The 24,674-nt window shown below is 35.5% G+C and overlaps 2 protein-coding genes across 5 annotated transcripts in view; one reads left to right on the top strand and one right to left on the bottom strand.

The window, feature by feature from the left end:
* ACAD11 (acyl-CoA dehydrogenase family member 11) overlaps positions 1 to 24,674 on the bottom strand; it is a 71,611-nt gene that overhangs the window by 7,678 nt on the left and 39,259 nt on the right. For all 4 annotated transcript variants that reach the window (XR_013994870.1, XM_081071998.1, XM_081072000.1 and 1 more), the window contains exons 12-17: positions 23,942 to 24,049; positions 22,418 to 22,516; positions 8,372 to 8,438; positions 7,668 to 7,753; positions 6,098 to 6,169; positions 5,124 to 5,278 (exon numbers count right to left, since the gene is read on the bottom strand). Coding sequence is in view for 3 of the 4 variants with exons in the window: in XM_081071998.1 (XP_080928124.1) it covers positions 5,124 to 5,278; positions 6,098 to 6,169; positions 7,668 to 7,753; positions 8,372 to 8,438; positions 22,418 to 22,516; positions 23,942 to 24,049 (587 nt within the window). In the remaining variant the exon portion in view is untranslated. The remainder of the gene's footprint in view (positions 1 to 5,123; positions 5,279 to 6,097; positions 6,170 to 7,667; positions 7,754 to 8,371; positions 8,439 to 22,417; positions 22,517 to 23,941; positions 24,050 to 24,674) is intronic.
* ACKR4 (atypical chemokine receptor 4) lies at positions 5,688 to 24,598 on the top strand. The gene is made up of 3 exons (XM_081072008.1): positions 5,688 to 7,984; positions 18,554 to 18,957; positions 20,227 to 24,598. The coding sequence occupies exon 3, from the start codon at positions 20,236 to 20,238 to the stop codon at positions 21,286 to 21,288; it is 1,053 nt and encodes a 350-aa protein (XP_080928134.1). The 5' UTR covers positions 5,688 to 7,984; positions 18,554 to 18,957; positions 20,227 to 20,235; the 3' UTR covers positions 21,289 to 24,598.

Raw genomic sequence — 24,674 nt, 5'->3', positions numbered from 1 at the left:
GTAAAAAACAATCATTTTAAGACAGTATTACCTTAATACCAAAACCAGATAAAGATGGTACAAAAAAGAAAAAAAAAGTACTGACCAATATCCCTCATGAATACACATGAAAAAATCCTTAACAAAATATTAGCAAGTAGAATTCGGCAATGCATAAATGGAATTATACACCATGGCAAAGTAGGGTTTATTCCAAGGATGCAAAACTGATTTAGTATTTGAAAATCAATAAGTGTACTCCCCCATATCAGCAGGCTAAAGAAGATAAATCACATGGTTATATAAATCAATGCAGAAAAATAATTCGACAAAACTCAACACTCAATCATAAAAGGTCTCAGAAAACTAATAATAGAGGGGAACTCACCTTGACGAAGAACATCTACAAAAACGTACAGCTAACATTATTATACTTGATATTCCCCTAAGATTGGGAACAAGGCGAAGAGGTCCACTCTCACCACTCTTACTCAATATAGTGCAGAAATTCTGGATAGTGCAATGAGACATTAAAAGGAAATAAAATGTATTCATTTCTAAAAGGAAGAAATAAAACTGCCCCTTATTTGTAGATGACATAATTGTCTACATAGACCCCAATCTACAAAAAAACTCCTAAAACTAATAAGTGAGTTCAGCAAGGTCACAGGATACCAGATAAACACACAAAAATCAATTATATTTCTATATACTAGCAATGAACACATGAACACTGAAATGAAAAGCACAATATAAGTTATAATCACTCAAAAAATGGAAATACTTTTATGTAAATAATAAAACATGTATAGGACTTGTACATTGAAAGCTACATATAGATAATAAAAACAAATCAAAGAAAAGCTGAATAAATGGAGAGACATACCGTGTTCATGGATTAGAAAACACAACATAGTAAAGATGTCAGTTCTTTCCAAGCTGATACACTGGTTGAACACAATTCCTATAAAAATCCTGGCAGGATTTTTTTCCCCACAGATATCAACAAGATTATTCTAAAATTTATATGAAAAGGCCAAGGAACAGAATAGCTGAAACAATTTTGGAAGAGAAGAACAGAGTGAAATGAATCAGTCATCATGATTTCAAGATTAATTATATAACTATAGTAATCAAAATTGTATGGTATTGGCAGAAAGAACAGAGAACCCAGAAACAGACCCACACAAATATGCCTGAGTGATTTTTGAGAAAAGCATGAAAATGATTCAACTAAGGAAGGATAGCCTTTCCAACAAATAGCACTGAAGCATTTGGATATCCATAGGCAAAGAAATAAACCTTGACCTAATTCCTTATACAAAAATTAACTCCAAATAGATTACAGACTCAAATGTAAAACTTTCAGAAAATTATTACAGGAGAAAATCTTCAGGATCTAGAGCTATGCAAAGCATTCTTAGACTTGACATTAACAACATGATCCATAAAAGGAAAGTTGACAAATTAAAGCTTGTCAAAATGAAATACATTTGCTCTGTGAAAGACCCTGTTAAGAGAATGAAAAGGTAAGCCACAGCATGGGAGAAAACATTTGCAAATCACATATTTGGCAAAGGATATTATCTAGGATATATGAGGAACTCTCAAAACTCAACAGTAAAAACAATCCAGGTAGAACATGGGCATAAGACATGAACTGAAGAGGACACATGAAAAGATGTTCAACATGATTAGCCATTAGGAAAATAACAATTAAAACCACAGTGAGATATCACAATAAACCTAGCAAATGGCGAAAATTAAAAAAAAAAAAATAGTAACACCATATGCCGGTGGGGATGTGGAGAAATGATCACTCATACACAGCTGGTGCAATGAACAGTATAGCCATTCTGGAAAAGAGTTTGGTGGTTTCTTAAAAAACTAAACATGCAAGTACCATATAAACCCCGCAATTGCATTCTTGGGCATTCATCCCAGAGAAAGAAGGACTCATGTTCACATAGAAACCTATACATGAACGTTTATAGCAGCTTTATTTGTAACTACAAACTGGAAACAACCCATATATCCCCTCGATAGGTGAATAAACTGTGGTAATCCATACCAAAGAATACTGCTCAGCAATAAAAAGGAATCAACTATTAAATACACATAACCTGGATGAATCTCCAAAGAATTATGCTGAGAATTAAACCAATCCCCAAAGTTTACATACCATTCTTGATACGACAAAATCATAAAAATGAACACATTACATGTCATGAGGGATTAATGAGGAGGTGGGGGTGACAGTGAGGTAGGTGTGCCTACAAAAGGACAACAGGAGGGATCCTTGTGGTGATGCAAATGTACTGTATCTTGACAATGACAACATCCTGGTTCTGATATTGTACTACAATTTGGCAAGATGTTACTACTGGGGGAAACTGGGTAAAGGGTACAAGGGATTGTTCTGTATCATTTCTTATATATGCCTATGAATCTACAATGATCTCAGATTAAAAAGATTGGTACTTGCTTCTCATTGGCTTAGGGAATATAGTCTCTGAGTTTTCTCCATTGTTCAGAACTTGGAAGGGAACGGGGGGTGTAGGAGGTGGGGGTATAAAATGGAAGAATATAGAGACCAAACCCACCATAAATCTTACAAGCAACCAAGCACTTAGAATTCAACATTGATACTCAGGAGACATGGCAAATGCTTCCAGATGGCTGTACCTACATTTTTTTTGGTCTCAGTTCTAACCACAGGACTGGTGTTTGTAATGGAGAATAATACTTGTTAAGATAAATTTCACCAGTAGACAATTACAGTGTTCTGATTTGAGTGACATTAACCTTCCAATTTTATACTTGGTCATGTTTGTTTTAGCACACTTCTTCAACAGGGGCTATTTGATCGGTTTCCTACCACAGTAATGTTCAGTATGATGGCCGCTAACCACACGTGGCTACTCGGCATGTGAAATGTGCCTAGTCTGAATTGAGATGCACTATATATATATTATAATATTATATATTATATATTATAATATTATGTTATAATATTATAATGTATTAATATAATATTATAATGTATTAATACATCCTATAACTGAAATATACACCCAATTTAGAAGAATCAGTATTAAAAAAAGAATGTAAAATACCTTATTAAATTTTTTATATTGATTTCATGTTGAAACGATAACATCTTGGAAATATTGGGTTAAATAAAGGATTGTTAAAATAAATTTCATCTATTTCTTTTTACTTTTTAAAAATGTAAATTTTAGAAAATTTTAAATTGCATTATGACTCACAATGTATTTCTATTGGATGGATCTGCCCTAGAGCTTGAAATAAGACTCTGAGTTAACTTCAAACAAGCCACCAGTGGTCAGTGAGTAGCTTTTTGATGGCTATAAACCTGGGTGATTATAACTTCATGAATATACCCAAAATGCATTTACTTCTTAGCTTTAGAATAAAGCAGTGTTTTCAGCTGGGTCTCTACAGACCCTAGATTTGCTGAAAAGCATTATAAGGGTAGAAACTGAGTGCTCTAAGGAATTGCCAGATTATTTATTAAGACAGAATTTTGATATAGAACTTTCAGCGTTAGTGCCTGAAATATTTAGAAGGCAGCTGGAAGGAGTCTCCAAATTCAGGGGAAAGGAATGTTACTTTCACAAGTTGGAAAAACAAAAAATGCTGGCCCATATTTTTGTTTAGGACATGCTCACACACATATCTCTTTTACTTCTGCCAGATCATCTATGTGACAAATGCAAGAAGTTTCCAGTGAAGGGAGTCATATTTTTGAAAAGCCCAGGCTTGTTCTGCTTGCTACCTTAACTTTAAAAAGCAGGAGGACTATTTCCTCTGTTACAGTATTAAAACATCTCTCATGAAAGCAGCACTTGAGCAGCGTGCTTTTGTGTGTTCCAGATGCCTGTCTGTCTACCTTTCTGTGTCCTCCCTTCACCCTTTTCCAGGGTTGGGATGCAACCTTGAAAAGAGAAAAGTGTAACGAGAGATAGTTGATACCATGAGTGACTCTTTAGCTCCCACTCCAGCAGCAGCGTAGCGTGTATCATGGCCCCAGAGTTCACACCTTCTTACCAGCTCCCACAGAGCCCATCCGACAGCTGAGCCCTTGCCCTCACCATGTACTAAAGGGCTTTCCGCGAATTATTCCTAGGTGTGTGCCAGAAAACAAGCTGTATTTTTCCACAAAGACAATGTTACAACTACATCATAGATATGCTAAATAATATTTCACAAGAAGCAAACATAGCCTATAGAAATCTAAGGTAAAAAATATACTGCAAAATTTTATACTTCACAAGGCGACCAATGTACTAAAATATACCTGTCCAGCAAACAAATTTTATCATCATGAGTATGACCTCACACTAACATGTTAGCAATTGTAAGTATTAAATATTTAAAAATATTTTTTCTTGTCTTCTTAGAAATTAGAAGGGCTTTGGGGGGGATGATTTGAATATCCTACTTCTCTTAAGAGTTTTCGTAGGAAGTCTGAATGATAGCTTCTTCTCTCTTGATAAATATTCTTTCATTTTGATTATGTTGCCTCTATATAATTACATTGTTTATTGTGCTTTGTAAACTACAGACTCAATAGTACATAATTTATAGATGAGAATTTTAAAAATCACAAACATCCTGCCAAATGCTGGTTCCATTTCTACTTGCATTTCTCCAGTGACAGAGAACTTACTTCCTCCTGAAACAGTTCGTTCCATTTTCATATCTCTCTCCTTTTACTGAGTTTTAGGCTGTTTTCCTATATCTTTACACTTATCTATCCAAATTCCTTCCATAAAGCCAAAAACCAAAGCAAATCCTTCTTTCTTATGATAGCGCTCTCATGTCCACAAAGAGTGCTAATGTACCGGGTTGTCTATGGAATGAGAGTCTGAGAAAGTTAAAGGAATTGTCCATACTCTGTGTGCTGAGGTGTTGGAGCACTTTAGGAGTTATTTAATCTTTCACAAAGATGAATATCTCTCATCAGATTATATTTAAATACAGACATAAATATACTTTGTGGGAAAGAATCACCATGTTTATATATAGGAAATCTCTCTCTGACCAAGTAATGCTGTTTTGGTTCAAGGTCAGTGTAGTGCGTTGGGCTACAATAAATTGAAATAAATAATCATTCTTACATGTGAATACAGCTTTTTCTTAAAGGCCACCCTCTCTGCTGCCCGTGTACACATGATCTGCAAAGCGCGTTCCGCCAAACCCACTATTCGCATACAGTGGTGGATTCTGCCAGGTCCTAAGCGGCCCTGGGCTATTTCAAATCCCCTTCCTTCACCTGGGAGAAAGAAAAGAGAACATGAAAATGGCCACAGCTCATTTATTTTGTTATGTACACAAATCCTGAGAAAATGATGAGCTACCCTCAATAAAAATGTCATTCTGGTAGGAAAAAAGTTCTATAATTAGGTTCATTATACATTTATGGAACTTGTGCTTATCTCTTGTGTACCTACTAGGTATCGGCTATTTATTAATGCTGCAACATTTACAAAGGTAGATTAGACAGAGTCCCTACGCTAGGCGTTTCCGAGTAGAACCAAGAAGCAGGAATAAGGAAGCCAGGGATAAGGGACATGGAGAAGGACAAAGAAAGGCCAAGGGACAGACTGAAACTCTAGGGCCTAGCAGCATCGGGACTTGAGTGGATGGGATGAAGAACACAAAACGGAGGTGCGATTTGAGATGTTGTCTGAAGGTTGAGTAGGATTCCAGTAAGTAAGAGGGTGGTGTCATTCCAGGTGTACGGTGTTCAAAGTTACTTATGCTTCTTACGTGTATATAAGACCAGAATTCAGAAAGTACTGAGGTTTTCTTAAAACAAGTAGAGGCTGAGGATCATGTTTTAGGAAACGTGTTGCTCTGAATTGTATAATTTTTGTAGTTAGCTATGTTTTCAATTGATGTGATATAAAACCACAAACACTTTACATTATTCCATGTAAGAAAATCCACAAAATGGAAAAATGTTCCCTTGTAAATGGAATAAGAGGGGAAAGTATCTAAATTAAGGCAGACTTCGCATCTTTTCCATATTTAGGCCTGCAAATATTTTAATACAAAATATTAGAGAATCATTTTTGCAAACTTATCTCACCTAGTATTAAATTGGAGGCAGGAACTCGCACTTGATTAAAATGGATCTCAAAATGTCCTCCATGCAAATGATCTATCAAACAGAAAATAAGATTTTAAAGAGCAAAATGAGTTGACCAAAATATAGTCACACATAATTAATCTGCTGAGGAAAAAGTAGGATTTAAAAGCCTCACGTCACAGACATTCCTAGGTAGATCTGAGCCCTGAAGCATAGTCCAGAAAACTCATCAGCTGTTTCTTACTATGGAAAGCAATTCCCGACAATGCAAAAAACCTGCTCAAAGGGACAGAGCAGGCTCAGCATTAGACATAAAGCAGAGACTGGATCTTCAAGTACATTTGCTCCCTGTCTAGGCTTGTTCACTGTGTTTGCCTCTTGAAAATGACGGCATTTGGCTGAAACTGGGAACACATGCACACTTGTCTTTACAGCACCCCTGCTCCCCACCGAGTTCTGGAGACAGTCTCATGCTAACTCCACACCCTTTTCCTGGCAGAATAGACATTAGTAATCAACCTTCTCCACACTGTTTCTTTGGCCTTGGGCATAGGGAGTTGGAGAGGTGCTGATAAATGTGTCATACTGAGAATTCAAACATGGGCTCTGCAGTGGAGGGCATTTGCAGCCATCTTATATTAGAAACCCATTCAGGGTGTGGTCCGCAACCCAGCGTCCCATGCACAACTTGCTCCAGTGGGCTTGTTCACCCCATCTCACCAATGCTTAACCTGTCAGTACATTCTGTAGTTGCTTCTTCCAGAGGGTGATGATGTCAAATGTTGTATGAAACTGCAAGTCTTACATCTGCTACTTGAACTTTTTCATTAGCCATATTCAGCAATAAAGAGAAAGCCAGAGTCACCACAGAACCTGAAGTTCAATAAATGTTTTCACCATGCTATACTAATTTACTTCTTTACATGTTTGTAGTTATTGCCTGACTCCTCCCACCAGCACGAAAGCTCAATGAAGACAGATTTTAGTCTATTGTTACTAATGTATTCTAAGCACTGAGAACAGTGCTCAGCACTCAATAAATACTTGCTGAGTGAATAACCTGAGCAGCAAGGAAACAGTGGACATGTGCTTGAGGTGGGTGGCAGGAAATGAAATTGCTTTTTGGAAATTCCACCAAAGGACAGAGGAAGGAAAAGTTTTGCATTCAAATCAGTCAGAACTCATTGATTATTAATAGCTCCTACAGGCTGAGTAAGAAAGCTAAACTTGAAGACTACCGTGAATTTTACTGTGAATTACCCAGATTTAATTTTTCTATGTATATTTCGTTAATCCATTCTCCTGGATGACAGAGGGCCGACTGGCAGTCAGAGTTGCTGTTCCTCGAATACAATCTGCCCTTTCCCAAAAGTAAACAGAACGAGGTAGAACACTGTACCACCTCTTTTCATTTGCTGTATTCTCAACTCCACTGGCATTTATACTAAGACTGTCGTCGGGGCCAAGAGATTTCTAAGAATACGTCTCATATATTAAGATGCTATCTATTTCCGTCGGTATGACCACCTCTTCTAGTCTTCCTGCATGGCCATGCTGGTTGCGTGCTTACCCATGTAGCCAAACACTGACAGGGGCCTGATCACTTCTACTCCAGGTGTGCTGATAGGAACAAGAATCATGCTGTGCTGTTTGTGTCTGGTCAAAAGAAAAACAGATGTTAGGAGAAGTCTGCTAAGTGGAAAAGTAAAACAGATGTTAGGCAGAGTCACAGCTGTCATTTTGTTGTTGTTGAGGTCACGTAATCATGGGAGCACTGATGTCTAGAGCGGGGTATAAAAAACATACATCAAGGAAACAACGGACGTGAGCACAGTGGGAGGCGACTGTCATCCGGAACAAAAACAAGGATTTGAAAATAAGTAAAAGGTATGTGACTGAGGCTTCTCATTGCTCAACAGAGGGAACTGATATACAATAATAAACATTTTCCAAATGACTGCTTTGATCTAAACAACTATTTATAGACAGTTCTGAAACAATTTTCTATGTCTTATAATCTGATCCAAAAAACTGAGGATTCAGCAACTTTTTAAAACAGGAAATTCCACAGTGAAGAATGTACAGCAATAATCTCTAAAATGTTTCCTAAAATATTTTAGCAAAATAACTGTGAAATACAAATATGCGACATTTAATATCATTTTATATTATTATGATAGGTGAGTCCAAACAGTACATCTTAAGTAAATTAAGTGGATAGAAAGACTGACTCTTATTCATACAGAGATTTCTCAATCATAATTGTTTTATTACCTGTTTGCAGAGGTATTTTCAGTTCTTCCCAAAACAACTGCAATTTTGCACTTTGGATTACCAGCTCCTAAAACCAAGGGGAAAATGAGCAGAATACATCATAAAAGGAAATTTTCAGTTTGACATTATATTCTAAAAGTTCTAATCCTTCCAACTTTATCTCTGGCAAAAAACAACCTTGATTTATTTTTTTAAAAATGCTTATGTACAAAACTACATCAAACAAGAAAAATGACTAGGCAAGGCCAAGAATGGACTCCATCAATAAAAACTGCTACACAAAAAAGAATCAGATGTCAAAGAAGCCATGAAACAGTTGGAAACCTTAAGACAAAATGACAGCTCTCCCATTCATATCATTTCAGATGTCAGCATGCTGGAAAAGTTGTGAAGTTCTTCTAGCATATTTCCTCCTGTTTAAATCTCATATTTTCTGACACACGGACAAGAAGATATTAAAACTCATGATATTTACTCCTCAACCAGTGGCTGAGAAAAACCTAATTTTCCCAACAGTGGAGTTGGGTGAGGATGAGTCTATTTGAGGATCTCAGTACCTATCCCAGACTGTATCGTGTGTCCTAGCTATACTACAAAGCAGCTGACGATGGTTTACTTGGAACTATCCCCATATACAAGGCTCCAATTTCAACTTCATTCAGTAAGCCTAGGTTCTCATTTATTTATTAATTAAGGGTTAGAAATTTGAAAAATATAGCTATGCTCATTTTAATGCAAACTTTTATTTTATTATAGTTCAGAAGTCTATGGCAATTCCCCAAAGGGGTCTTCTTGAAAAAAAGTACATTTCATTTTCAGCAGTAAGTCTAAGAACCTGGTCCCTCAAGGTAATTATACCATTTAACTGGCTTTCTAATTACAAGGCCATAAACTGGGTAAGATTAAGTTAAACACATCTATATAAAGTCTTAAACAAATTACCAGATTCTTTTTTTCTAACTTCTTATAAAAAATGGTATCAAAAAATTTGAAATGATATGAAGATACAATGAGAAATGTTAGGAATTATGTCAAATAGTTGAAGAATGCCATAAAATCCCTAGCGTTAAAAGGATAAACTCCGTGGAACGTATTCAAGGACAAGGCAGGGGATGTAATCAGTAAAGTACAGACTGTGGGAAATCTATGAGACAAATAATTCCTATTCTTAAACAATTGAATTGCAACAAAAAGAAAGAGAGAGGGAGCTTACAGATTTAAAGACTTCAAAAACTTATCAATCAACAGCAACTTTGAGACCTTATTTGAATCCTAATGCAATCAAACACATTAAAATATTAATGATAATTATGAAACAATTAGATATGTGAATACTTACTGGATATGTAATGATATTAAGTAATTTTAAGTGTGCTAATGGTGTTGTAGTTACATTTGAAAACAGCACTTATCGTGATATGTACTAAAATATCTGAAGGAAATGACATGATGTCTGGGATTTTTTCAAAATTATATGAGAAGAGGAAGCAATGGGAGTAGGGCCAAAGCAAGAATGATCATGAGTTGAACACTGGAAAGTCTCAAAACTATTCAGAGTATTCCTAGCAGATCTAAATGTATAGCAGAGATATGAAGGAGAAATACGGGTGGTATATTGAAATGTCTGGGTACAACTCACACAACAGTGAACGTGAGGAGTAGAGGAGAGCAGGGCCTAGAGGAAAGATACCTTCAACTCTTTAGATTGAAAGGGGATTGGGAAGAGGACATAGCGAAGAAGCAGTGCTTAAAGAAAAGATGATTAGGCAAGAAACAGAGAGCAAGGCAAGCAGAGGTAAAGAAACGACTGAGAGGATAGAATTGAAGAGTCAAGTCAGAAAGAAGGGTGTACTTTAAACTCTAGCACTTACATTTGAAATTCTGAAACTCCATACAGTTGAATCTCTGGCTCTACAGAACAAACAAATGAAAAAGAATGCACAACTATAGTTCTTTGAGGTATTTTCAGTCTATCGGAGGAGATACCAAATAAACAGAAAACTGTACAACGGAAACAATCTAGAAATTGCTAGAGTTCAGTGGAAACAGACTTGATAGCTTTTCTAAAACCAACTTGGAGATATTCAAGATGGCAGAAATATGTGTTTGTCTCCCATTGCTCCTAAGATCCCATTCATATAAAAATATAAAGGTACAATGAAGGCATAACCATAACAGAAAAGAAAGTGGAAAAGGTGAGGCATAGGACTGGATGTGTTTGTGGTCACCAACAGATGACAGAGTTCAATAAATATCTGGGAAAACAGAGGCAAGTTAACCAATGAAATGGACAGAAAAGTCAGATTCTAGAAAATGACATAAGGAGTTGCAAAGGGAGATGGTTCTGGTCCCAGAATCAGAAGGTATCACTGAGAAGTGAGGCTACAAAAGGGAGATTATCCCAAGATTTTTAAGTGGACAAATGTACCAGCTTCCACTCTTACAGGCAGGTATCTGACAGTCTGAGGAGAAAACTATATATAGTGTGTTACGAAAAACCTGAACAAAGTCATTTTGAGACTTGGAAACAACCTTCCCATCAGCTTACTCTGAAGTGAGTCCAGCCCTGTTCCACCAACTTTCCCTACAGAATTCCTACTCAGGAGAGAAATATGGCTGGAAAAGAATGGTGTTAATTTAATAACGAAGAAAACGTCAACCAGCTACCCTTTTCTCTTGTCTGAACAGAAAACCAAGAATCTGTAGTATGTGAAGTCAGCCTGCAGCATTAAAGAGAAGGACCGATCAAAATAAACTGTACAATGGACCAGAGAGGAACAAAATAAAACAAGAAACAGAGAGAACCTAAAACAAAACAAAACTGAGCTAAAACAAATAACAAAAGCTCTAGTTAATGTAATCTGAGAGATCCAAATGTACGGCAACCATAAAACCAGAAAAGGATGCTATGAAACAGGGATAACCGCAGAACAATAAAAACTCAAAAATTAACCTATGATTGCTAAAACCAAATTTAATAGGAGGGCTAAAAATCATATCAGGAAAATTTCCATCAGCAGAGGAAAAAGTCAGAAACTGAAAATAGGAGAGCAAAGATAGAGACGCTTAGAGAAAAAACATAAAATCCAACATCAGAATAAAAGGAGTTCAATTGCAAGAAAATGGTCCAATAAAGAGAAAAATAAAGGGAAGAATTGATCAGGAAACTTGTAGAAGAAAATTTTCTAAAACTGATGAAGACTTCAGATTAAAAGGGCTATTGACTGGTAAGAAGAATATCTTCAGATATGTGTTTGTGACACTTCAAAACATCAACAATAAAGGGAAAATCCTAAGGAGTTTTTGTTTTTTTTTTTTAAGTCACCTACAAAGTAATGAGGATTAGATTTGCATCACACTGAAGATTCTGAGAGGTGTCCAGAAAAGAAAGAAATATAATTACAGGTACGATATAGAGGTATGTGTAAAGGAGAGGAGATATAATATGATAAAAGCAAATATTGCAATGAAAGACAAATGGCAATTTAAACTCCAGGAAAATAATTTTTAAATGTACAAATGAACCATGATTCAAATATAAAACCAACTACAAGATGGCCTGAATTTTCTAACAGAGAGTGTTAGAAAAGCTATTCTAATTGATTGTGATGCTAGAAACACTGAGAATGGCCAAGGTGATATTACATTACGTACATCAGTTAGAGAAGGACAGGAAATCTAACACACTATTTAAACCAGCATATGGACAATATTAACATCGTCCTATAAGGTGAGTGCTGTCTGTTGGATTTCAGTTTAAATTCATCTTGTGGTCAACGTGGTTGTGACTGCAAGGCAGACCATAAATGTCATCGCCAAAGTAGAAGCTGTGGCTGATATAAGGTATATAAGGTACAACATGGAAGAAAGGGATTAAAGGTGGAGAAAGGAGTAAGTGCACTCATATTCTTACGTTATACAATGAAGCTTGAAGAGATTCTGGCCAATGAGGATGCAGAGGAAAGATTAAGAGATCATTTAATGTTTAAAAAGTAATTAAAAATTTGACACAAAATACATACATTAATAGGAAAGGGTGGAGTTATAATATAAATGAGTGAAACTGTCATTATTCAAATTGGGGAGTCAATGGATAGTGTCTAAAATAAATAAACTGGGAGAGAGAACAAAAGCATTTTACCTAAAATTGCAGCAGAAAGCAGAAAACTAAACACAGAAACTGTTAGAATTTTCTCTAGGGTATGGTATTGGGGTCTGGAGGGATGAGAAACAGTATGCTCTTAGATATTTTCTGATTTGCTACCATTCCTAATTTAATAGTAAAATGTAATAACATTTTTTAAAAATCTAGGCTACCACCTACGCTGTATACCTGAAATTAATATAAAGTAATATTGAATGTCAAAAGTAAAGAAATAAATAAAAATAAATTTTAAAAAAACCTAGCCTACCATCTTGTAAACAAATCAGTAGATTTCAATTAGGAGTAGGAGACAGACTTGCTGAGTAAACTCACTGTTGTTTTTTCCCTCCTTTCTAATCTCCTTTTAACTTGTACATTTAATCTGCCTGTTACAGAGGAGCAATTTCCTGCATAGGGTGGGGCATTTCCCCACTTCTGCATGATAACACATAACTCCAGAAATCCTACATGCACACTCTGCCTTATAAAACACTTAAACTGATTTTAAAAAACTTCATCTGGGAACGGGAGGGAAGGGGAAGAAGGTAGTGTGCGTAAAATGGGTGACTCTTCATCCTCAGGCTGGTAGGTGAATAAGGAAACACCTTAAACTGCTTTTAAATCTTGAATCAGACCACTGCTTTCCCCATGGGCAAAGCCACCAGACTTGTAAGAACATGCAATCATATATACATACGTATGATTTTATCTGTGACTAGGAAGTAAAGGAGAAGCCTTTTAACTAACTTAGGACAAGTTTAACTAACTTAGAACTAAGTAAGGGAAGTAAGGAAGAAGCCTTTTAACTAACTTAGGACAAGTTTAACTAACTTAGAACTAAGTCTAACGAGTTTAGAAGCCTTTTAACTAAAAAAGAACATTAAGTTGGCCATTAGATCCACACTGTAATCAGATAAATATCTTAGGCAAAATTGTCTCTCCTATATTTTCCCCAAATATATGACATAATGTCTATGTTATGAATGAGATAAAGAACAAACAATTTTCCCTACCCTTCTGGGCTTTTGCAACAGACTCTTATTACTAAATCCAATTGTTTCAAATAAAATTAAAGAAGAAATTTATGATATTAAAAAGATGTGAATCTGTTTTTCATTAAAAGAAAAAATACAAGCATTTTCATAAATACAAGAGAAATCTATGGTGCTAATAGGTAAAAAATGAATCCTACTAATCTGAGGATCAACCCAAAGAACACTAGGACTATTCAGATGGCAGATAATAATACTTACATTTCATTGTGGATATTATCTGAAATTTCGTTGGTGGGATTTTTTTTTTTTTTACCCTTGATGGGCCATGGCTGTGCAATAATATACAATAATGCTTTGATTCTTAGAAATTATAGAGAAATAATTTATTCTAGAGAGGTTCACTTTTAATTTTTCAATTGGCTATTTTTCTACTTGAGGTTTTTGAGGTTTCAGTTGTAGGAAAACTTGAGGCCCACAGGCTGAAGGGTCAGGCCACTTGCTCCATATAACTCATTGTCTCCATGGTGAACATACTTCTGAAAATCAGATTAGGACAGAATGGCATGATTTGGGGTTTATTTTCATTAGAGATATTTTATTTCTCAATTTCTATCCTGGTAATCAAGAACACTGTGGATAAATCTTTTAAGGTTTCATGGATCTTAATCCTAGATAACTAGAAACTGAATCATTCAGAAGTAAAATCTGTACAATTCCCTTAAGCCCCAGTCAAAAGCCCTATATTTCTAATTCTCAGAATGTATCTTTTTCTCTAATATTTTCCAATAACATTTCATGCCTTGCTCTGTCATGAAAATTTGTTGCCACAGCTTATGCAAATGCCCAACAGATTTCTAAAACCTCAAAACTGGCTGTCCTTCTGGGGTCATTAAGTAGAGGAAGTACGGGTGGATACGTAGATTGTAGATTTTGAAATATTTTGATTTAACCTTGATGTTTCAGAAAATGGGAAATACCCCTCACAAACATATCATCTCAGCTACAAGTAGAATTTGGCAGGTACAGCAGCTGAAATATTCTTTTAAAGAGAGTTTTGCTCTTTTATATTATTTTAGTTAATGGACAGGATACCAAACGTCATAAATGAAATATATTAGAGGAAATCTGAATAGACCAGAAAGCATTTATGTACATCTGCTGTGACACAGACCTTCATGAATGAAAACAGATGGCATAGATAAAATAATTCTGTTTTTAACCCAGACTCTGGTATTTCAAGACTAGTTAAGTGCCAGGTTAGTCTGGGTGAAAATGATATTTCCCTGATATTTGCTGATGAATTTTAATTTATTAAACTCTTACAAACCACATGGTTATCTAACAAAATCATTCTCTAACACAAAGAAAGATGACAGGTGGAGAAAAAAACATGACTGATGGGTATGGATGTGGCTATAACAATAAAGTCAGGTAAATAATTATATCATATGAGCACAGTTCGCCGTTCACAAAGTCTCAAAGCTATTTCTTCTACCAACATTGAATTTCTGAGGTGGAAAACTTCATTTGGTCTTAGCTTTACAACTAATACTTAGCTGTAATTCAAATTTACAAAAACAATTATGAGTTAAGTATCATTTTTCAATGAAATTTCCACTTGATAAAAATGATGTTTATCATACAATCATACAGTTAAAAAAATAACCCCACCAATCTCACCCACTGACATTCAATCCTACCCTACTCCTATGAAGGTTTAAATCTAATAAGTATCCAATAAATGTTCCATGCTGCTGCTACTGTTGCTGTTGTTGTTACAGAATATGGTTGGGTCAAAATCAATTCCAAACAGATCAGAACTGAAATTTCTTTTTAATTTAAATAAGCCATAAAAGCCTAGAAGAAAAGATAATTTCGTATTTAAGAAATCTCTGGAGGGGAAAGAAATTTTAAACCTTAAAAATGATAAATGAAATCAAAAGAAAAAGATCAATTGGTTTGTCTATATAAAACTATTATATATTGAAAAACAAAATTAAAAAGCAAAAAAAATCAGAGAAATGTTTCACACATGTCTGGGAAGAGCAGGGAGGAGTACTGAATCTGTTACAGATCATTTAGAAAGCAAAGTAGTAGTCAAATAACACATTCTATTGGCAAGGGACTAGAGAAATAAGCACTTCTATACATTATTGGTGGGAGTACAAATTAATGCCATCCGTATGGAGGACAATTTGGCAATATACAGCAAAATTATAGAGTCATTTATTCTTTGATCTATTTATTCAACTTCTGGGATTTAGCCTACAGATAGAGCTATTCCTGAATAAAATGACAGACACACAAGATTATGCATAGCCGTACTAATGTTTGTACTTGCGAAGAATTGGGCATAATCCAATATCCACCAATAGGAGACTATTTAAATATACTGTGGTATGTCCATATAATAGAACCCTTCCAAAAAAGAATAAGGAAGCCTATGCACATATCTGAAAGAACTTGAGGATTATTCTATAGTGTGAATAGTAAGAATGCTATCTTTTGTGTAAAAAAAAAAGGGGGGGGCAATATTTATACAGAGATAGTCACATTCTCCAATACTTATCAGTAAGATTAGATTAAGTTTAGTTTCCCACAATATCTACAAATAGGCTCTCTGTTAACATTATTTACAACAGCAAAACATTGGAAACATTCTAAAAGTCCTACAATAGTTGAATGGAGCAAATTATGACAACCCACAAATAACAACTAAGATGTATAAGAGACGACATAACAAAGTGGAAGTAGTCTAAGCCTGAAGATCTGGATCCAAAATCCCAGCTCCATTGCTAAACTTACGAGTCTGTGGAGGATAAGTTCCTTAAACACTGACTGATCCATCAATCAACTGATTCATTTATGTATTTAATTCTTGTTGAGTAAGCTGGTACGATGAGTAAGGCACGAAGTTAACGCTGAAGATACAGGAGGATACAAGATTGCTATGAAAGATAGAATGTTTTAATAAGTACTAACACCAGAGTGAGACAGTGCTATTGGAATAAAGACTATATATATCTGATCTAATCTAAAAGGGTTAAGGATTAAGCTATGTTAAGGTCAGACCTGAATCTGAATCCTAAATAGGAGTTAGGAAGCTAAAGTGAAGTGGGAGTAGTTTTCTAGATAAAAGTGATAGCAAGAGCAAAGGCCCACAAATCAGTGTTGTGTATACAGACCATATTGATGGATTGAAGAGACTATGTATTTGCTAATTGTGGAGGCCGCAGTTATAGACTACTCATTAAAGAAGTACAGCATCAACTTCTGGTCAAGATAGTGGACTAGGTAAATGCTGTTGTTCACTTCCTCCCACAACCACATCAAAATTACAACTAAATACAGAACCACCATACTTGAGAACTAACTTAAGACTAGCTGAACAGAACTTGTGTCACCAAGTATATAAAGAAGAAGCCACGTCAAAACTGGTACTAAGGGTGAAGACACGAAATGGCTGGTCCCACACCCACGTGTGGTGGTTGAGAACCAGGAGGGACATCTCCGCTGTAGAGGTCCCCCCCCTGAGGAGTGAGGGATCCAGTCCCACACCAGGCTCCACAACCTGGAGCACCAGTGTCAGGAACATGAGACCCACAACATCTGGCTGTGAAAATCAATGAGGACCCCGTTGGGGTGAGACGGAGGTCTGCTGTAGACCCAGCATCCTTTTTCTTACTCTCTTGCTGTCTTCTTCTGTATGTCTGTGACTTTTTGTAGTTTTGTGTGTGGGTTCTTTTCTCTTTATTTCTTGTATATCTCTTGTAGATTTTCAGTTTGCAGATAAAAAGCAGAAAACAATAAAATGGCAATAACTACATACCCATCAATAATAAGTTTAAATGTAATAATAAGTTTAATGCTCCAACCAAAAGACAGAGTGGCTGAATGGAGAAGAAAACAAGACCCTTACATGTGCTGCCTACAAGAGATCCACTTCAGATCGAAAGACACAGACTGAAAATAAAGGGATGGGAAAAAGACATTTCATGCAAATGGAAATTTTAAAAAGCTGGGCTAGCAATACTTATACCTGACAAAAAAAGACTTTAAATCAAAGGCTATAACAAGAGACAAAGAGGACATTTCATAATGATAAAAAGGGATCAATCCAACAAGAGGATATAACCTTTATAAATATTTATGTATCCAAATATATAAAGCAGATATTGATGGATATAAAGAGAGATTGACAGTAATACAGTGATAGTAGAGGACTTCAACGACCCATTGACATCAATGGATAGATCAACCAGACAGAAAATCAACAAGGAAAGAGCGGTCTTAAATGACACATTGGACCCAATAGATTTAATTGATATTTTTGGACTATTTCACCACAAAGCAGCAGAATACGCATTCTTTTCAAGTGCCTATGGAACATTTTCCAGATTAGACCAGATGTTACAATACAAGTCTCAATAAGTTTAAGACGACTGAAATCATATCAAGCATCTTCTCTGACCACAATGGTATAACATTAGAAATCAATTACAAGAAAAACACTGAAAAACATACAAACACATGGAAGCTAAACAACACGCTGCTAAACAATGAGTCAGAGCAATTGCTTGAAGAAAAAATGGCATGGGTCTGAAATAACTTCTGCGGGTAAAAACTGAGCCTAGCCTTGCATGAATATATAATAAGGAAACTATTATGCAAATTTGAGGAGAGTCTAGTTCAAATAGACCACAAAGGCAAAATCTGCATAAATTTCTTTAATTTTCATTTGTTTGGAAATGTGGGAAACATAAACAACCTACTCAAATATAGGATAGGATGCTGGTCTTTGAAGAAAAAGGTTACGAGAAGGCAAGAGAATTTCAAGCCATGGGGAACGGCATACTCTGGGATCAAGGACAGAGGAGTACAGTGAAGCCAAGAAGAGTCTAATAGTTTAAGTAAAATATTAACGTGGCATACAACAATTAACTTCTATATATGCCTAATGATTACTTAAAATTTAGTCTTTGATAATTTAGTCTTCAAAAAGATAACTTTCTGGGCTAAAATAATTTTTGTTTTCTTTCGCAGACAAAATAACTTAAGAGCATTTCTCTACATACTGGCCACAAGTGCTTGTTAGCTGCCTTGGTGCTCTCGGTGAATTCTTTCGGGTAGCAGTCAATTCCTTAGCTACAGGTAGTTTTTGGTTGCCTTTGGTGAAGTGGAAACTGTGAAATCTCTGCAGTTGTTGAAACAAGATGGAATTCTTTCAGGTTTATATCCTAGGACATTTAAGAACTTGGGTTTGATTTCACAGAATGGCTATACATGAAATAAAAGATCAAGTACTTGCAAGGTTAAATTTCAGGAAAGCCCTCTTGGAAGCAAGACAAAGGCGGAGTATAAAAACGAAAACAAAAGTAGCCTGAGTCAGAGAGGTCATTTGATTTTACTCTGCACTCAAGACTGGTCCTCTCTGCCCACTGAAACAGGTTGGTTTTTTTTCTTTCTTTTCTCATTCTGACTTGGATATGAGTTTTTTAGAAAAAGCCCAGAGACTTTGTGTATTTACTCATGTAGAGGGAGTCTTGATGCATAAAAGTCTAAATGTTTACACGTGCAAAAAAAGAGCTATTTGAAAACTGCTATATACTTCAACCTTAAAAAATCTAAATATAACAAGAAGAAAATATATTATTTAAATATCATGACCTGTTTATGAAATTTTAATGAGAAAATAGGTTTTGCTATAGCATTCTTTTGCTTTATGTGTTTTACAAATACTAATTCTTTAGTTCTTGTAATAATTATAAAGACACCTAAATGTGTTTCTATGTAACTGCCAGAGGATCATTTCTGCAAATCATTTCCATTCCTTCTCTTACTTATGTACATTTTTAGTAAGATTAATTCTTATTTTAAAATATCCTTCCTTAGTATCTTATATTATTCCTTATCCTCAGGTTCAAGATTTCTGTGATCAAACAAAAGGAAAGAACAAAGTTCATATTGTGTCAATAATTAATGCATAAGAAAATGAAAACTGGAGTAACCTTCCAGATTGGAACTTTTCAAATAATCCTAAGAATAAAAGGAGTCATTTTAAATTGTCCGCACCTGGTTTTTACATAATGAAAGTATTAATAGTTCTTTTATGTGGTTATCTTTCCCCAGGGGACCTTCTTCACTTTGCTTTACTCATCCAAAAAGTTAGCAAGTATAAAAATATTCTCTTAAAAATGTACCATAAGTTGGCACTCTGTTCTGAAAATGATATTTTCATTAATGATTCTGTAAGAATATTTGAGATTCTTCCAAGGACAGAAATAACCAAAGGGGGATAGGAAGGCTAAGGAAAAAGCAAAACAAACTCAGCACTATAATAAAAACCTTGACAGTCATTATTAAATAAATTTTAAAACTTTTGAATTCTGTGTAAGCTTATCTTACTACTACAGGGTATTTTCATATTTTAAAAACTGTTTTTACAAAAAAGTCACTACTTTTATTTAGAATTTAAAGATTAAGAAAATGCCAATTCCTGCACACAGGCTTGTAAAAACAAAGGATGAAAAACTAGTCTTGGGTATATTCTCCAATGTGTCTTCCATTAAAAGGTTTCAAAAAGTGGCAGATTCAGGCTCATGTATGTTGTGACAACGATCTATTCTCCAGTAAAGGAACAAAACATATGCTAAATAAAAAGTGTTTCCTTTTAAGCAATATTAAAATGAATAACCTGTATTCTTTTTGCCATTTAGATTACAGCCATGGCTTTGGAACACAACCAGTCAACAGATTATTATTATGAGGAAAACGAAATAAACAGCACTCATGACTACAGTCAGTATGAACTGATCTGCATAAAAGAGGAGGTCAGAAATTTTGCAAAAGTTTTCCTGCCTGCCTTCTTCACAATAGCTTTCATCATTGGACTTGCAGGCAACTCCATAGTAGTGGTGATTTATGCCTATTACAAGAAGCAGAGAACCAAAACAGATGTGTACATCCTGAATTTGGCGGTGGCAGATTTACTCCTTCTGTTCACTCTGCCTTTTTGGGCAGTTAATGCAGTTCATGGGTGGGTTTTAGGCGAAATCATGTGCAAGGTCACTTCAGCCTTGTACACAGTCAATTTTGTCTCTGGAATGCAGTTTCTGGCTTGTATCAGCATAGACAGATATTGGGCAGTAACTAAAGCCCCAAGTCATTCGGGAGTGGGAAAACCATGCCGGATCATCTGTTTCTGCGTCTGGATGGCTGCCATCTTGCTGAGTATACCTCAGCTGGTTTTTTATACAGTAAATCACAAGGATAGGTGCATTCCCATCTTTCCATACCACCTAGGAACATCAATGAAAGCATCAATTCAGATGCTGGAAATCTGCATTGGATTTGTGATACCCTTTCTTATTATGGGAGTCTGCTACTTTATCACGGCAAGGACACTCATCAAGATGCCAAACGTTAAAAAATCTCGACCCCTCAAAGTTCTGCTCACCGTGGTGATAGTTTTCATTGTCACTCAGCTGCCTTATAACATTGTCAAGTTCTGCCAAGCGATAGACATCATCTACTCCCTGATCACCGACTGCGACATGAGCAAACGCATGGATGTTGCCATCCAAATCACAGAGAGCATTGCCCTCTTCCACAGCTGCCTAAACCCAGTCCTGTATGTTTTTATGGGATCCTCTTTTAAAAACTACATTATGAAAGTTGCCAAGAAATACGGGTCCTGGAGAAGACAACGACAAAATGTGGAGGAGTTTCCTTTTGATTCTGCAAGCCCTACAGAGCCAACCAGTACACTCAGCATTTAAATGTAAAACTGCCCTGTCTTGCTTCAATACACAAGAATGATGCTGCTGCTTCAGCTACAACAGCTGCGTTCCTCTGAAACTCAAGTCTGCAACACTGAGGTGGCAACTTAGAGAAGAGATTGGGGTTCAGAGGGGGAGGGAGGTAGAAGCCAAGAAAAAGAGGAAACAAAATAATCAACGCATAGAACATGACAATTAAAATGAACAATATTGGAAAATAGCAGTAACAAGCATAAGTAAGACAAGCTTGAGTTAAGGCCATCTAAAACATTAATGGAGAGGCTTATATTAAGGGGCATTTATAATTACTTTAAATTATCTGAATTTTAATATAAGAATGACTTCCCTGCATAATTTTAGTACTTGAATAACCATATGGCAAAATTTATTCTAGCTTTCTTTACCTGTTTCTTAATTTGTAGTGATTTCATAAAACTCCAGAAAGAATAACAATTAACAACAAAAAATACATAAAAAGCTTTTCTAGCCCTTTTAATACATTCCTGGTAAGTTTCTAAACACATAACGTGCTTTCATATGTCAACTTTCTTTAGTAATAAACTGGGTGTCTTAGATTTATCATGTATACGCTAGAAGCAATCCTCAGATAATCGTATTTATCTAGGCTCCAATTTTTACAACTTTCTAAAGGGCGCATCGTCTGTGTGAGTGTATTACTGCAGGTTGACTAAACAACGTATTTTTCTATACACAGATTCTTATTTTTCACTTAAACATTTGTATTTTTAAGCAATGAAAATATGTACCACAATAATTTTTAATAACATGTATAGCTTCTCACTTTAAAAACAATTATACATAAATCACTAGAGTCCACATTGTATGTTCCTCTTAAAATTTAATTTTGATAGAAATGAAAATGGTCAAAAATATTGTGCACTATTATGAATTTTATCTTTCACAAACTATAAAAGAAAAAGGCATTTTCTGCTCTTAAGATAAACATCAAGACGTGTTATTTTAAATTACCTTTCTTTTTATCAACTATTTCTAAATCTGAAGATGCTTTCAAAGGCAGAATTTAAAAACTGTGATCATGAAACTAATAACTATGTGTCATATTATTCTAGCACAGCTTCTAGTACAAAGGCTCAATCTGAATACTCACCACTACTCCACCATTTCTTGCCATTAATTACATAGCTATCTCCATCTCGTTGGATGCTACATTCAATATTTGTGGCATCACTGGACGCTACATCAGGCTCTATAAATAAGCAAAGGCTGAATTTACAGGAAGGCAGATACTCTCAGTTTACAAAAGAGACTTAGATAAGGAAATGTGACTCTTTGAGGACAGAGACAGCATCTTCGTCTTTTTCATTTCCTATCCTTCCCTGTTCCGCTCTGGTTTCCCCTTAGCCTACACATAGTAGGTATTCAATAACTGTGCATTGGAAGAATGAATGAAGTATTTAGAACATTGGGGATCAGCAATCTGAATTATATTCTTGGCTTTCTCACTGACACAAGACTGGGATACAACTCAATCCTTTCTCCAGTCATCAAAAGTAGATTAAAAATATTTTTCTTCCCACATGGAAATTTGTACTAAATATCTACAAACCAGATCTCACCATCATACAGTTTACTATCTTAAACAGTTTCTAACTGTGCCTGGCAAATTCCATCAGGAATGCTTTCACTGATTTATTTTGCATTCTGTAAAACCTGCTCAATACTTAATATCTTCAGAAAGTTTTCCATGGAACACTTACATGATTGCTTTCGTGTATGGCATTTCAGACTTTATAGGCTAGCTTTCAATCATAGTAATCTGCACTTATTAATATGCTGCTCTTTTAAATTGGTCCTTCAGCTATTTCATGTATTCTATTTCTAAAACTAGGGACTCAGTTACTTTGGAAAGGAAGCTGTGTACTCTACTTATTTTGTAATCTCAAATTAGTGTTTTGTAGATAATGCCTCATACTGCAGGTGTCCAATAAATGTCTCTTATTGATTTAAATGGAGATCAGTTTTATTACTATAAATGTATGCAGTGTTATAGAAGACAATAAAATATGGCCAAAATTATGGCCAAATGAAATTGAGGTTAATTCTAAACTCAATTATGAAATGATGACTTTGTCCTTTAAAGAGTTTTTAATTACTGTTTCCTATGTACAAATGGTACCAAACCCATTTTTATTAACATGCTCCTACTTTCATTTCCCCACATAAGTATAATTTGAGCTATACTACTGGCATTGGTGCAACTTCTATTTTTCTGGGTTCATGCAGAGTTAAGTATTTTATAGTTATCAATATAAAATTATCCCAAAGATGAATATTTCATACATAAGAACAAAAAAGATCTTAAATATCCACAGATGGCAATTTTAGAAATGCAAATCAAAAGATTGTGAAACTAGGTTTACTCTACTAATGCCCAAAGTAGGCTCCCAGCAAATATCATCTGGTGTCCTCTCAAAAGGGAGGACAGTGCTTTCTAACTTGTTTTGCACTTTAAATGATGCCAAACTTTAAAACTGGGCTCCAAACATAGTCACATTTCTGGCCATGCGCAAATTTACCGGACACACAGAACCACAACCCACATTTCTTCAGCTCATCCACAAGAACTCCGGGATGACTGATTGCACAAGGGAAAACAGTGATTTGCTTTTACCTGTCATGCAGAAGCAAGAGGCAATGCTCCCTTGAAGAAGAGGCTCAAGCCATTGCTGCTTCTGCTTTTCACTTCCATATAGGTGCAGCAACTCCATGTTCCCTGTGTCTATACATAATAAAAGCATTTGTTTCAAATTTAAAAATTTACCAACATGAAGTTCAAACTTTATGTAGATAATACAAGCATGCATCTGTTTAAAGCAAATGCTTGCTAACAAAAATATTCTGAAGCATAACAGTAAATATAATTTACAATGATGATGGGCCATAAATAGTTACAAGTACATGGCATTCAATGCATATTTATTCAACTTGTTCTGAATCACAGACACTTTTCTGCTTCATCTCTGTGAATCATGGCTCTCATGAAGTCTGACTCAATCAGGACTGAGGAAAACAATTTACTGGCCTAACCTTTGGCTGCTGTCTTACAAATGTGTTCTCCTAGGAGTGATTGCAATGCTACTGGAAAACATTATTCTACTGAGACTCCACTTCTTCAAACACACCTGTGTTTTCTAACTTCCACATGTTTGCTTGGGCCGTGCCTTCTCTCAAATGAAATTCTACCCATCATTCCTAAGTAACTTCCTGTTTCTGAGCCACCTCCATTGTGAAAAATCTCTGATTACCCAATAAATATCTCCTTCCTCTGAACTCACATAGTAATTATTGTATCTTTGCCTCTAACATTGCTCTTGCTTTTGTGCACCCCGTACCATCTAGAAAAG

This window comes from Rhinolophus hipposideros (assembly GCF_964194185.1).
Source record: "Rhinolophus hipposideros genome assembly, chromosome: 14".
NCBI lineage: Eukaryota > Metazoa > Chordata > Mammalia > Chiroptera > Rhinolophidae > Rhinolophus > Rhinolophus hipposideros.
This window is presented reverse-complemented; position numbering and strand designations above follow the sequence as displayed.

Excerpts from the sequence above, each read along its gene's own strand:
- ACKR4 (XM_081072008.1), top strand. The coding sequence starts at position 20,236 with ATGGCTTTGGAACACAACCAGTCAACAGATTATTATTATGAGGAAAAC.